The sequence below is a fragment of the Colletotrichum fioriniae genome (assembly GCF_027942845.1).
Source record: "Colletotrichum fioriniae strain IMI 355084 chromosome Unknown scaffold_14, whole genome shotgun sequence".
Classification (NCBI taxonomy): Eukaryota; Fungi; Ascomycota; class Sordariomycetes; order Glomerellales; family Glomerellaceae; genus Colletotrichum; species Colletotrichum fioriniae.
Genome location: NW_027076850.1, coordinates 1,455,960 through 1,470,308, shown reverse-complemented (window position 1 = coordinate 1,470,308; position 14,349 = coordinate 1,455,960). Strand labels below are relative to the sequence as shown.

General features: G+C 54.4%; 5 protein-coding genes across 5 annotated transcripts; 2 read left to right on the top strand and 3 right to left on the bottom strand.

Moving 5' to 3' along the window:
* Positions 1-2,284: 2,284 nt before the first annotated feature.
* Positions 2,285-3,954, bottom strand: FTR1_4 (high-affinity iron permease; the record flags this gene model as incomplete). Its single annotated transcript, XM_053197944.1, has 6 exons — positions 2,285-2,375; positions 2,682-2,929; positions 2,986-3,072; positions 3,134-3,245; positions 3,307-3,877; positions 3,930-3,954. The coding sequence occupies 6 exons, from the start codon at positions 3,952-3,954 to the stop codon at positions 2,285-2,287; spliced, it is 1,134 nt and encodes a 377-aa protein (XP_053044589.1).
* A 1,563-nt stretch (positions 3,955-5,517) lies between these two features.
* N0V96_010508 (uncharacterized protein) lies at positions 5,518-7,498 on the top strand (the record flags this gene model as incomplete). Its single annotated transcript, XM_053197943.1, has 4 exons — positions 5,518-5,877; positions 5,932-6,647; positions 6,699-7,355; positions 7,423-7,498. 4 exons carry the CDS (start codon positions 5,518-5,520, stop codon positions 7,496-7,498), a joined length of 1,809 nt encoding a protein of 602 aa, XP_053044588.1.
* A 485-nt stretch (positions 7,499-7,983) lies between these two features.
* On the bottom strand, positions 7,984-8,919 carry N0V96_010507 (uncharacterized protein; the record flags this gene model as incomplete). Its single annotated transcript, XM_065758975.1, has 4 exons — positions 7,984-8,088; positions 8,180-8,365; positions 8,388-8,680; positions 8,766-8,919. The coding sequence occupies 4 exons, from the start codon at positions 8,917-8,919 to the stop codon at positions 7,984-7,986; spliced, it is 738 nt and encodes a 245-aa protein (XP_065612498.1).
* A 3,309-nt stretch (positions 8,920-12,228) lies between these two features.
* Positions 12,229-13,303, top strand: N0V96_010506 (uncharacterized protein; the record flags this gene model as incomplete). Its single annotated transcript, XM_053197941.1, has 3 exons — positions 12,229-12,424; positions 12,509-12,580; positions 12,735-13,303. 3 exons carry the CDS (start codon positions 12,229-12,231, stop codon positions 13,301-13,303), a joined length of 837 nt encoding a protein of 278 aa, XP_053044586.1.
* Positions 13,304-13,564: 261 nt separating this feature from the next.
* On the bottom strand, positions 13,565-14,343 carry N0V96_010505 (uncharacterized protein; the record flags this gene model as incomplete). The annotated part of the gene is made up of 2 exons (XM_065758974.1): positions 13,565-13,577; positions 13,727-14,343. 2 exons carry the CDS (start codon positions 14,341-14,343, stop codon positions 13,565-13,567), a joined length of 630 nt encoding a protein of 209 aa, XP_065612497.1.
* Positions 14,344-14,349: the final 6 nt, after the last annotated feature.

The window sequence follows — 14,349 nt, the reverse complement described above, 5'->3', positions numbered from 1 at the left end:
ACCACAGAGTCGGCCGCATGCGAGAGCAGCCGAGATAAGACTACGAGTTCGCTGATAGACCTTATCCCATTTCGTCATGTAGGACCTCGTCATTGGTGATTCTCAGGGTTGCAAAGATCCATATGACCAATCGCTTGGAATAGTGCAGGCTGCGCAGGATCCTCCACCAAAGACCACGCAATCATGGAGACGGCGCAGAGTGATCTCTTAACCAGGCTTGGGGAGTATAAAGTAGCTGCAGGCTCGTCAATCAAAATGAAGCTTCTTCTCAGACATCAGTCTCGGTATCCAGTGACTGTCGTGATCTATCGTAGACTGCTGCCCTGACAACAATGATCACCAGCTTCCTCGTCACGGCGCTGGCCTTGGCCACGGTCACATCCGCCTCCCCAATCGCCAGATCTTCATCGAAAAACGCATGGGACCTAGAATGGATATCAACAAAATCCTCCCTCCCAAAAGTAATGTGAGCCTTCCACTACCCCTCGTAACTACTCTCATAACCACTCCCAATACCTCCTACGTACAACACCACCCACTGACCCAAGCCACGACAGCATCTACAGCGCAGGCGGCACAATCCTCTCAGCCTCAAACTACAGCCGCCTAGACAACATAGCCTACGGCTCCGGGCCCTTCCCAAAACCCTACGACCTCATCGGGAACGTCTCCGAGGTCCTCGAGGTCGCGCAGCTCGCCGTCGTGGAACTCGATGCCCCCGGCGGCAGCGCGGGGTTGAACTCGTCGCTGTATCTCAACATCAGCCAGCTCGCTAACGCACAGGTGTGTTCTGAGGGGAGTGATATCGCTGGTGCGATGATGTTTCATGGGACGAATACCTTGGAAGAGACGGTGTGTGATTTATGTCTTGCGGGTTGAGAGAGTGAGCTGATGAGAGGACCTAGGCTTTTGGCGTGGATTTGACATTAAATTGCTCCAAGCCGTTTGTCGCTACGGGATCCATGAGGCCTGATACCTATGTCTCTCCTGACGGACACGCGAATTTTTATCAGGCTGTTGCGGCTGCTGCTTCGCCTTCGTCGCGTGATCGAGGGGGTCTCATCGCTTTCAATGACAGGTAAAGTTTTCTCTCGCAAGCTTTCCATCACTCGCAAGCATGCAAGCGCACAAATCCCTGGTCAGTCGAAAGAGGGTGAAAGAGCAAAGAAACAGAGAGTAAAAGCAACTTCAACTGACCAAAGCACCTGAAACAGAATAACCTCAATTTACTACTCCACCAAAGTAAACGCAAACACGCCAGACACATTCAAGGCCCTTGAGCAGGGGAACCTCGGGGCCTTTCTCGCGGGGCAGCCGTATTACTTTTTCGACGCGGCTTATCCGACGGGACGACCTTATTTTGATGTTACGGGTGTGACGGAGTTGCCTTCTGTGATTATCGTTTACGGTCACCGTGAGTTTCTTTCAAACCCGAGTCTGGATCCAGTTCTTTCTTCCCGCGCACGAGGAAGAAGTTTTGGGATATAGGAAAGAAATTGACCCTGGACCTTTGCAGAGGGATTTGACGCTTCGTTGATGTACGCTGCCGTCGCCAACGGCGCAAAGTAAGCTCCGTCCCCGGGTTTGCAGAGCAAAATTTGTCGACATGGAGGAGAAAACGAAGCTGACGTTACATCATCAGAGGCCTAGTGATTCTTGGACCCGGCGCGGCAGCCGTAAGTCCCAGCGCCCGGGCCGCGGCCGCGGAGCTGCTGGAGCAGCGGGGGATACCTACCATCGCCGTCGCGCGACCCGTCACGGGCACCGGCGTCCCCAGTCCTTTTCCCGGGCCGCTGTACGTGAAGTCTCCCTGTCACCCAGTCATTGAAGCCCATCCTGCGTTTGCTAGAAAGGAAGCTCTCGAATATTCGCTGACACAGGTGACAATTAGGATCTATTCGAGTTACCTCGGCGGCGAACAGGCGCGTATCATGCTGCAGCTAGCTATCAATGCCGGATACGATATCGACGCGATCCGGGGCCTGTTCGAGAGTCCTTTGAGGAGGGCTATCTATGATACGCCTGCGAACCAAAAGTTTTATTACTCTGGTTGATTGGGCAGAATGCCAAGGTGAAAGAGATGGTATAGGCGAGAAACCTACAAATATGGTGATACAGTAATGATACAGGAAAGAAGACACGAGAATTACAAACGATTTTACAGTAATGCGTCCTGAATATGGCACCTGATTGTAGTTAAGCCAAGGGCGGGAGGAAAATAGAAGAAAGACAATAAAAATATCGTAGTACCATCATTACATTACTCTTCATAATTACCCACCGTCTATGGATCTATTGTCGGAGCAGACGTGATCTGGTGCAAAGCACGGCGCATCAGGCCAGCTTGGGTCTGTTTGCTGAAGTGGAAGACGCATCTAATCCAAATGAAAGTAGTCTACAGAGAATTGTCAGGTCAGGGCCAAGCGATCGATATTTGCAGATTTGGATACATAAGTAGTCGTATATACAATATATAGCAACGATAAATAACTATCTTCTTCAATTTTTAATATCAAGGCGTTTTCGGAGCTTCACCACTTTGTACATGATCCAAAATACTAGATCGCCTTTGGGAGTCACATCTCCTCTTTCGGTAACGTCACCGGGGGGATGCGGAACCCCCACAGAAGTCTCGCAATTTTCGGCCGCCGAGGGGCCGAATCGAATCGGATCAAACTTACCGAGCAGGCCTGCTGAGAAGCGGCTCCTGATCGTCGCCCTCGTGCTCGTCGGCGAGCTTCTTGGCCTTGCTGCCGGCGAACGGCCAGTACCCCTTCTCGTTGCAAATCATGGCGAAGAAGCCCGCGGCGACGGCGACCCAGTAGAGGTTGTAGGAGACGACGGAGCCAACGGTGGCCGAGTTCTGCCAGCCGAGGACGGCGTTGAAGATGCCCCAGAAGCCGCCGCCGTTGAGGTCGGGGTTGCAGCACTGCGTGTTGCATCAGAATAAGGGACATCGTGAGGGAGGAGAGGAGGAAATCTTACATTAACGTGCCAGACGCTTCTGCGGACGTCGTAGGAGCCGGGGCCGGAGCCGAGTTCTGCTGCATCACCTCCGACAATCTTGTTCCACTTTGGGGATTCAAGTTAGTATTCACCTGGAATTGTGGTTGAGGATGGGGGGCCTGCGTACTTCGTTCTGCTCAAAGTGCCAGACACCCTTGGAGAAGAGACCAGCGGCGATGAGGTACAGGAAGCAGGTTGAGACGATGAGGAAGATTTGGATCGGCGCCGTCTTGGAACCCCTTTTTGAGAAAGTCAGCACGGATGCAGCGCAACGTCAAGATTCATCACGATTAAACTCACTTGTAGATAAAGTAGCCAACAAAGGCACCAAGCGCAAGGCCAAGAATAGACGAAATGGCAATGGACGCGGCAGTCTCGCTAACGCCAACACCAGCAATGAAGAGCACACCCTCGAAGCCCTCACGTAGGACAGTGATAAAAGGCAGCAAAAACAGGGCGTACTTCTCGCCGAGGTACTTCAAGCGGTCGCGGAAGGGGCCCGAGTGAGACTCGCTCGCGTTCAGGGCCTTGCTCAGCTTCACGCGCCACTTATCCTGCAGCTTGGTGACGCGCAGGAGGACGGCGCCCATGGCGGTGATGATGAGGGAGGCGCCGAGGGAGAAGATGCCCTCCCAGATGCTCTCTGCGGCGGCGAACTGCTCCGCGCCGAGGGAGTGGATGCCGCTGATGATGGCCATGGCGATGACGACGCAGGTGACGAGGCCGGCGGCGGTGCCGAGCCAGACCTGTTTGACCATCTTTTGGTGGAGGACGGGGTCATCTTTGGTGGCGAGGGTACGCTTGATGAAGGCGAGGAGGACAGAGACGATGATGGCGGTTTCGAGGGACTCGCGGAAGGTGATGAAGAAGACTGTGTTTTTGTGAGTGATATGTGAGTATGATGGGGATAGGAGGTTACAAACTGGGAAGTGAAAATAGGTCCTCCATTGTGAGTTTGTGGTTGTGATGTGCTCGTTTTGTGAGTGTGTGAGATGAAGATGAGTTGACGACTTGGTATGGGATGAGATGAGAGATAATTCAATGTCCCAGTGAAAATGAGGCGCGGCTGCGCTTAAGATGCGGCTGCAGCGCTTAAGTGTATAGAGCGAGATGAACGGTCTTCAGTGAGTTAGGAAACGGTGAAGAGGTTATAGCGTTGCTTCACGTCTCAAGGGCATTGCAGGATTGAGAGCCGCAATAGGTGGTGGTGGTGGTGTTGAATATTGGGCGACGATGTGGTGAGGTGGGATGAGGGGACGTGAATGAGAATTCGAGGCAGGATTAAGCGGCTCTGCCGACTGAGAAACAGACACGGCTGACACTGGCAATAACCTAGCAATGACACGCACACGGGACGGGCACGCGGGCGGGGCTTAGTCGAGGATCAACGAGACGGAGAGAGAGAGAGAGAGAGAGAGGAAGTGGTGGCTTCGGGGCGCCGAGGTGAAGGTGTCGCGTGAGAGTGCGGATTCCGAGTTTTTTCTCTGCCAGTTTGGTCCCCGCCGATTTTCACCGTCGTCTATCGCGCCAGCGATCTCGGCTGGCGTCGTAAAGCCGAGTTCTAGGTACCCTCCTCGGTAGGTACTGCTTGGTGTAAGGTAGTGCTACGATGGGAATGAAGGATGAATGATGTGAGTGGGGCAGGGGTCCTCGGGGGGTTTTGCCTGCTGACTGAGCCACCTGGCCATGGGAACGGGTGCGCTGGCGTCGGTGCTGGCGCATCTCTGACAGGCTTCACCCGGGGGGGCACCACGCTGTAACAATGCTGTAGTGGTCGTGTTCGATCCTTAGGATCAGATAAACCCCCCCCCAAGAATGGAGTACCTCCCCTTCGATCCGCCCACCGGCGGCACACTTCAGGCAGTCCCCCCACCAAATAGCGGGTACTCTTCAGGGAAGGACCGGGCAGGCAACGGCGGCTTTTCCTTATCAGATCGCCAAGATTTCAATCCAGTCGTTCGTGCAATTTTCAATCAGGCGACACGACCCTTTTTCACGTGTCTCACTTTGATTCTCACTTTGATTCTCACTCTCATTCTCACTCCTCAGTCCTCACTTTCACTCTCCTCCTCTCACCTGCGAGTTTCCCCTCCTCGCTTCCACTTGCTCTTTTCTCCGAGCCCTCGCGTCTGGTGTATTCCGTACATTGATACTGCGGAGTACAGCTGCCCACCCCTCCCTCGATTGCCGCCGCCCGCTGTCAAAAAGTCTCGGACGTCCAATGTTCCTCCGCGCTCGGCCCGGTTCGTAGAAGCTTTTTTTTGTGGGATTTTTCCAACGAGTCTATGAATCACGACCACCTCTCGCGCATCTGGACGCCCGTGCGAGACTGCATATCAACCAAAGTGAAGCAACATAGGCTCAACTTGTGCTGAGTGTTGAGTTGAGAGTTGTGAGGGCATTTTGAGCCGCGCCAAAAGGGCACCACCACCACTATCACCACCACCACCACCACCAAATAAGTAAACTGAACAAGGCCGGACAACCACACGGGAAGCGACCCCGGTCACAATGGCCTTCTCTACCTCAACGTCGGCCATCTTGGCCCGAATCGCCGCCCTCACGCTTCTCATATCAACCGCCCTGGCAAAGACCATCGAGCTTGACTGGAACATTGGATGGGTTCTCTCAAACCCCGACGGCGCCTTTGATAAACCAACCATTGGCGTAAACGGCCAGTGGCCTCTGCCTCTCATTGAGGCAACAAAGGGCGATAGACTCGTCCTCACCGTCCACAACCACCTCGGTAACGCGAGCACCAGTCTTCACTTCCACGGTCTGTTCCAGAATGGCACCAACCACATGGATGGCGCCGTCGGCGTCACCCAGTGCGCTATTCCTCCTGGCTCCTCATTTACATATGACTTCAAGGTAAGTTCTCCTTATAGACTATTTACACAACCCTATACTCATTCCATCCTACAGTTTGATCAAGTCGGCATCTACTGGTACCACGCCCACAACGACGGAACCTACCCCGAAGGTCTCCGCGGCCCTCTCCTGATCCACGACCCCAAGGGTCCCTACGAGGGCAAGTACGACGAGGAGCTCGTCCTCACCCTGTCCGACTGGTACCACCAGTCCACCCGCACTCTCATCAAGGAGCTCATCAGCGTCGAGAACCCCACCGGCGCCGAGCCCGTCCCCAACGCCGCCCTCCTTAACGACACCCAGAACCTCCAGGTCAAGGTCCAGCCGGGCAAGACCTACCTGATCCGCATGGTCAACATTGGCGCTTTCGCCTCCCAGTACATCTGGTTCGAGGGCCACACCCTGCGCGTCGTCGAGGTCGACGGCGTCTGGACCGACGAGGCCGAGGCCGAGATGCTCTACATCGCCCCCGCCCAGCGCTACAGCGTGCTCCTGACCACCAAGAAGGACGCCTCGGAGAACTTTGCCATTGTGGGATCCATGGACGAGGAGCTCTTTGACGTAATCCCCGATGGCCAGGACTCCAACGTCACGGGCTGGCTTGTCTACGACGACAAGAAGCCCCTGCCTGAGCCTGCCACTGTCGATGAATTTGACCCCTTTGACGACTTTGGGCTGGTCCCCTATGACAAGCAGGAGATCTACGACAAGGTCGACTATTCCTTTGAACTCTCCGTCAAGATGGACAACCTCGCCGACGGCGCGAACTAGTAGGTCCAATTTACCTTCATTAAACACCAGTACAACTAACACCCCCTCAGCGCCTTCTTCAACGACAAGACCTACGTCCTCCCCAAGGTCCCCTCCCTCTACAGCGCCCTCACCGTCGGCGCCCCGAACGCAGCCAACCCCCGCGTCTACGGCACAAACTCCATCGCCCACGTCCTCAAGCACAACGAAATCATCGAGATCGTCCTCAACAACGAAGACGACGGCAAGCACCCCTTCCACCTCCACGGCCATCAGTTCCAGGTCGTCCACCGCTCCGAGGAAGATGCCGGCGCATTCTCCAACTCCTCCGCGGACATCGCTAGCTTCCCCCGCTACCCGGTCCGTCGCGACACCCTCATCGTCGAGGGCAACGGCAACTTTGTCATCCGCTTCAAGGCGAATAACCCGGGCGTGTGGCTGTTCCACTGCCATATCGAGTGGCATATGGATCAGGGGCTCATTGCGACTATTATCGAGGCACCTGATGTCCTTCAGGGGCTGGAGGTGCCCAAGGACCACCTTGAGGCCTGCCGCGCCGGTGGGGTCCCGACCAAGGGCAATGCGGCTGGTAACACCAAGGACGTGCTGGATCTTACTGGCGAGAACAGGCCTGTGGGACCTTTGCCTGAGGGGTTCACGCCCAAGGGTTACGTTGCCATGTTTTTCAGCTGCGTGGCTGCGTTCATGGGTTTGGCTGTTATTTCATGGTATGTCTTTTTTCCCCTATGACGAGAAATCTTCCTTGGTTGGAATGTGTGCTAACGTTGAGACTAGGTACGGTGTTTTGGAATCTGATAAGCAGTCGAGCGTTGAGGACTCTGGCTCTGACGCAGGAAACCGAGATGAGTAAATGCCATCTGAGCGAACAAAATTATAAACACATGCATATATACCTGTCGTATATGAGCAAACCATATATGTACACTGCCATATATGAACAAATGAATTTGAGTTTACATTACCAATCTGAATATGATAAAGACGTCTCAACGTGCGTCAACTAGAACCATCGTCTACTGGCCTAATTTGGCCCTATTAACCTACTTTGAATATGAAACCCTTACTAGTAACATTGAGTCCATGGGGGAAAACACGCTCAGCCATCTACCACATGATTCACGACTCAACACACTAGCACATCGTGTAATGGAGACTCATTAAGTTGTAGTATACTATCTCCAATCGTATAATAACAAGATCTTCGCTATCATACATCCATAAACATGACCATATCTCCGGTGAATATTAAAGTTTGTGGTGGGCATCTTCGCCTATGTACATTCCTCTCAAAAACAAGCTTTCTTTCCATCAAATCGTTCCCAAGGATAATTTCCCTTAGAAGGCAGCGAGAGCCAGGCCAACGGCGGCGAGCCCCATGGCAGCAGCGTTCTTGCCGGCACCAGCGAAGACGGGGGTGCTGGGGGTGGCAGTTCCGGAAGGCTACAAGGAAGAAAAAGAGACCACGTTAACAAAAATCATCCCGCTGAAAGAATTGTGTCTACATCATAGACCAGGCCCAGGCGACACATACAATAACGACAGAGGTTCCGATGGAAGTGACGCGGGTGACGGTAGCCGCGGAGGTACCGGCAGCGGCGCCAGAGGTAGTTGCAGCACCGGAAGCGGAAGCCGAAGCGGAGCCAGAGGCAGAGGCAGCGGTGGAGAGGGTGGTGGCGGGAGCGCCGGCGGCGGAAGTAGAGGCAGCAGGGGCCGAGGACTCAGCGGCGGCAGAGGTGGACGCAGCCGGGGGCGCGGCGGCGGAGGACTCGGTGGTAGGGACGGGAGCAGGGAGCCGCGGTGGTGGTGGCGGGTGCCGGGGCGGCGGTGGTGGCTGCGGCGGTGGTCTCGACGGCGCCTCCGGAGGGGCTGGGGGTCGGGGAGAGGCCGCATTTTGCGGCGGCGGAGGTGACGCCGGAGGAGTAGTACATCCAGATGGAGTAGGTGTTTGCGCAGGTCATGCAGCGGCCGTAGCGCTCGTTCCACTCCGAGTTGGTGCAGAAGCCGTCCTCGCGGCCGAGGGTGATGAGGAGACCTGGGAAGGAGTTAGTTGTCTGAGAAGCACGAGAAGGGGAAGACTATTTTTTAAGTGAAGGTTATGAGAGAAGCCATTGACTTACCGCAGTCCTCGTGGCACTGGTAGCGGGGAGTACCGGGCTCCTGGCGCTTCTCAACGGCGGGAACGGACTCGGGGTACTCGAAGCGAGGGTGGACCTGGGCGACGGCCATGGAGGCGACGGTGGCCAGGACGGTGCAGGTAACGAATGAACGCATCTTGAAGGTTGGTATTAGGGGGGTGTTTGGTAAGTTGGGAGTACTTGAAGATGCTTGAGGAGGAAGACTGGAGGGGAGGAGAATTGTCTTAATGGCAGTCAAGTTGTAAGTTTGAGGAAGCGAGCGTGAGGAGGAAGAGGGGGGTGGGAACGAGAAGAAAGAAGGTTGGCGAAAGAGGTTATTATAGATTATGATGGCTTTGTTGTTTGTCTACATCAGGTACGAAGTAATAGGGGAAAGTCAGGTACGGGAAATCAGGTACAGGATCAGGCATAGGAGAGCCGGCGAGGATGCATGCATCAAAATCCAGTCTAGGCTTTCCCAGCCTGTGAATGTGGAAACCCAGGGAATGGATGCTCATGTCGGCCTCTTCCGTGGTCCAGCTTGGCCGATGAGAGTCTCCATCAGCTGGAAGACCTAAGCCAGGGTAGAGCCATGGCCCATGGGTGTGTAAGGGGGGTTGATACGACAGGATCTGAACAGGATATGGCAAGGCAAGTCAAGGCAAAGCAAGGCAATGACATAAGGCAGTACATGGCCAACGGTCCGCGGAGCAGAGCAATGCGCGCGGGACCTCAAAAAGCGCGGGACTATTCGTATAGACTCCATGGGAGTCGGGACAGCTAGTAGAGTCTAGAGGGAGAGGAGCAAGTATCCGATCGTGGAAGCTCGGATTTGCCCCGGATCGCCGAAGTAAACCCAACGCGCTTATAGTGTAATTTGCGGGATGCCGAAGAGAAAAAAAGCTCGTACCAAAGGTAAAGAGAAGGCAAAAGATCCTTGTCATGCGTGGTCGTTGGCATGGCATGGGCAACTGCAGCTCAAGTGGAGGTCGAGAGGAGAGGCAATGACTGGAGGAGAGAGGAGCCTGGGAGGTGAGTACCCCGCCGAACCAACGCAACTCTAAGTGTACATACATGGTACGGATGCGACCCTTGGGTCTTGGCCCCTTTGACTAAGAGGTTATCGAGAGGGAGGAGTGGAGGCTCGGGGACGGGGGATATGGGACGTGAGAGTCGGGACAGCAGGAATCTAGAGCCCCGAAGTATGTGCGAAGAGCTGAGAAGAGGATCTTGGCGGGGAGAGATGGAGGAGAGAATGGACTGAAGCGGATTGCGTCGGCCATTGCCCGGCTGCTCTATTACTTTCTAGTCTCGCCGTTCGGTAGAGCGGGTTCGTCCAGAGAAGGCTGGTTGATGGTCATGATAGCTTGCTCGCTCATCCGTGATGTCTTCTCGTTAGTCCGAGAGCGAGTTCCTCCCGGAAGTCGGAAATCCCAGCAACGGGTGACCTGATGGCTGATGCCAAGGGCTGAAAACATGCGGTTTGGCCGAGAGAGGAGCGAACGTCACAAATCGGCCTTCCCAAAACAGGCTGTCTGATCCGTGGCAACCGTTTTATTTATTAGTCTTCTATTGCCTATCCGTAGGTGCGGCGGCGCGCCTGTGCCTCACCGATATCGTCGACGGGCTCATCTATGTGGTCTTGGGAGTCAGGGACCAGTCACCTTGAGCAGTGTACGTGATTGGGGGATCAGGGAGGTGTGGAGTTGGGAGAAATGGCTGGGCGGCCCTGTGGGATATGACTGTTCGTGGCGTGAGGAGGCGTTTATTCCTTGCGTGGGCTGCGTGAGTGAAGGGATGAATCGCGATCCTTGTTGGGTCTCTCGTCTCTTTCTGCGGGCGAGGTCGGACAGAGTCAACGTTCTGCGAGGATTCATCCATGTCCGTCCATGCTGCGTCCGGGCTAATTAGGGTTAACAACCGACGGGCGGCCTTTTGAAGCGGAGAACGGAGGAGGACCCAGACCCAGGCCCGGACTCAGACTAGGGTTGGGCAGAAGAGGAGGAGGAGACTGGAGGAGACGGAGAGCAAGTTGTGGGTTCAAGGTGAGGCAAGGTAAAAAAGTACCTAGCGCTGCGGATCTTGAGGATGCATCTAATCTTATCAATCACATCAGTTAAACGACAGCCCATCCAGCCATCAGCCAACAATCTTTGCCAACCATTGCCAGTTATGTGCCACCCAGACAATGGCAGACATCCACGTCCGGTGAACCATTCCCTGTTTGGATATATTGCTCCATGCTGCCAAGAGACACAAGCGGGCCGGATGGCTTCATTTGATTGGACAAAGTGATCTGATAAACTACTTACGGTTCTTGGTGAAGGGAAAAAGAGTTTTCGAAACTCTGATTGTGTGTGTCCGTACTTGATGTATCCATGCTGTGAGGTACATGGCATACACGATAAATGAACTTCAACCATGTTTATCCCTCGTTCCCCTCTATCTCACCACCCTAGAGTTGTACTCATTCCTACGCTACTCTGCAACCTGATTGTTTGCCAAGGGAACTTGTCGCGATGGTATCTACAGTAATTGTCCAGGCACTTGATCCCCTCACAAAGAAACGTATCCGGCCCCTTCGGCGGCCGAGCGAGAGAGAAAATCGATAGAGGCGGGGCGGGGGTTTGATTTCTGTCTGCTTCGTATTCACGTTCCCAGGTTTTGCCGCCCGGCGGTCTTCCCTGTCCATCCACATTCTTGGCCATCAATCCATCTAGATACCAGACCTTATTGACCTTACTCCTCCTCAAAAGTTCCGCTGTTTTGTTTTATCAATCTACGGGATACTAGCAGAATCTATGAAAGACTTGAGTGGTACTTCCCAAGACTTTTTTCCATGCAAAGAATTCCGTGGTCGCCACCTACACCACCCTTCATCCATGCGGCCGTGGCCTCCTCCCACCCCATCCAACGGGAATCAGCCAAGTCTTGCCATGTCCTGGGCGCGGGTTGTCTGGGCACTATTGGCGAAAGCCTGAACTGAACTCGTGCCTGACTTCTTTTTTCCCTCACTACCTTCTGGGCGGGATCCTCCTCTCTGGGCGGATATCCCGCTCTTCGTGACTTCTGTGAGCCCATCTTCTTTCCGTTGACATGTGTGAGCGGAGGTGCTTGGTGTAAGGTTAACCCAAAGGAGGGGGAAAAGAGGACCATGTGAGATAGATCCATCATCCAGGTTACATGCAATATGCAACCAGTCGGCTTGCAAAGGCAAGAGAAAGAAAATCTCAGGTAGACCTGCAGTAGTATAACTTGACCGTTGTTGCCATCCGGTTCGTTCCCATGGATGCTAGTCAACCGCCCCTTAATTCTTAATTCTTCCCACCCCCTCCACAGGCGTCGTACGCATCTCTTTCGTAACGCACTCTGTTGGTCCAAGGCATCGCGTGTTTTGCCGCATACCCGTCTCTGTCTCATTATCGAAAAAGCTTCTTTTTGATTCAATCCCACAACACGGTCAACAATGCACGCCTCCCTCAAGACGTTCCTGGCCCTGGGCCTCGCCTCGGTTGCTTGTGCTCAGCACACCAAGCAGGATGACGAGATGGGTCCCGCCGCCTTCATGTGGCCGGCTGACAGAGTCTGGAGCGGAGACATGGATAACCAGGCTCCGTGTGGCTCAAAGTCTGGTGCTGCCAACAGAACCCAGTTCCCCTTGGGTGAGTCAAGAGTCTGGGGTCAAAAGTCTTGAAGAAGACTTGATAAGTTGTGTGAGCCTTTGACTGACGAGTACCGATAAATAGTTGGTGGAAAGGTCGCTCTCGTTGCTCAGGATGACTACTACAACAGCAAGATCTCCATCTCTTACAAGAACGGTATGTCTACGAAAACCTCGCCATCTTACTGTCTGAGTGTATGAGCTCGACAGAAAAGCATCCTAATCTACTTCAACTCCTTTTCACTCTCACGAAACCTCATCAACCCCCTCCCCCTACTCCCCATTACAACATGACTGACACACCCCTTAAGAACCGACTTCCAACAGCGACTTCACCACCATCATCGAGGAACAGTCCGTCTCGGACCTGAACCCAGGCCACACCTGCGTCGACGTCCCCAACCCGCCCTCCTCCGTCGCAGCAGGCTCCAACGCAACCCTCCAAATTATCTACCGCGCCGACTGGGACGCGCCCCATAACCAGACTTTCTACGCCTGCGCCGACATCACCTACGTCGAGGCCGCCAACTTCAACACCCGCATCCCCTGCTTCAACGCCACCGAGCCAGGCGAGGACGATATCGCCGCTACGGCGTCGCCTTCCGCCTCGTCTACCAATGCCGCCTCCAACTCTGGTAGCAGCGGAAGCTCCGGAAGCAAGAAGCTTTCCGGTGGTGCTATTGCCGGTATCGTCATCGGTGCTGTCGCCGGTGTTGGGTTGCTGATTGGTGCGGCGCTCTTCTTCTACCGCAAGAGCCAGCAGAAGAAGCGTAACTCGAGACTTGCCCGTATGGAGGAGAACGCGAAGCGCTCTGAGCACTACAACGCTGGCAAAGACTCGACTTCGCAGAACAGCATTAAGTTGAACAACCTTCCCTGAAAGCAGAAAAGATGAGAACCCTCGGGATTGTTTGACGATCCCTGATCCGTTACGTGGGTAGAGTTTATGTCATTAGTTGGGAAAGGGGGGCGTGGGGGGGCAAGGTGAGGATGGGGATTCTAAATGAGAAATGAAGTGCATTCGTGATTGAATGAGTAAGGCTGGGCGGGGGGTATGATGGGCTGGAAGAGTTATGTGTTATGCGCGATGAGATGATATCCAGTACTTAGTTTAGCAATGATTTGTTTCCTCTAATCTCTATTACTTGAAAGGCCTTCGCCATCGTCAAAAGTTAATAGTACCAAGTGAAGAAGTACAGTTACGACCTTATTCTATATATCCGAGACGACGTACTTCCTCGCTCAAGTCAGGTAATCGAGACAATTTGCCCCAGAAGAAACCCCCGAAGACGTAAAATACCACCCCCAAGCTCGTTCGAGCGCTATCACAGGAATCTTCTTCTCCCGGCACCCAAACACATACAACAACGACTCGGCCATACCCACGCCCCCGACAAACTCCTGCAACACGTCCGTCACCCCGTTCATAATCTCCGGGTCCGCCCGGGACTTGTACACCACAAACGCCATCGGCCGGATGAGATCGTTCTCGAGCACCAGCGTCTCCAGGCCGTTGAGCTTCTCCTTCCGCGCCAGCTGCAGCGCGTGGCCGATCATGTCGCGGTACAGCGGCGTCACGGCGGGGAGGACGTTGGCGTCGAGCTTGTGCCGCTTGTAGATGGCGGCCAGGTTCTCGACGTAGAGGGACTCGAGGGTCATGGCTTGGAACCAGCGGTGCGGGTTGCGGTCTCGTTGCTGGCGCGAGGTTTGGAGGAGGGGGAAGAAGCTGGCGTGCCAGGTTTGGAGGAGGTTGGCTGACTCTTTCCAGATGGCAGCGTCGTTGGAGGGACCGTCGGAGGGATTGCTGTTGGGGGATTTGAATTTGAGGCCGTGGAGAGAGTGCATCATGGCGTGTTGCGTTTGATGCCACCACCGCGACGCTTCGGTGATGTCGGTGAGGTTCGAAGGCATGTCTTCCATCTTGTA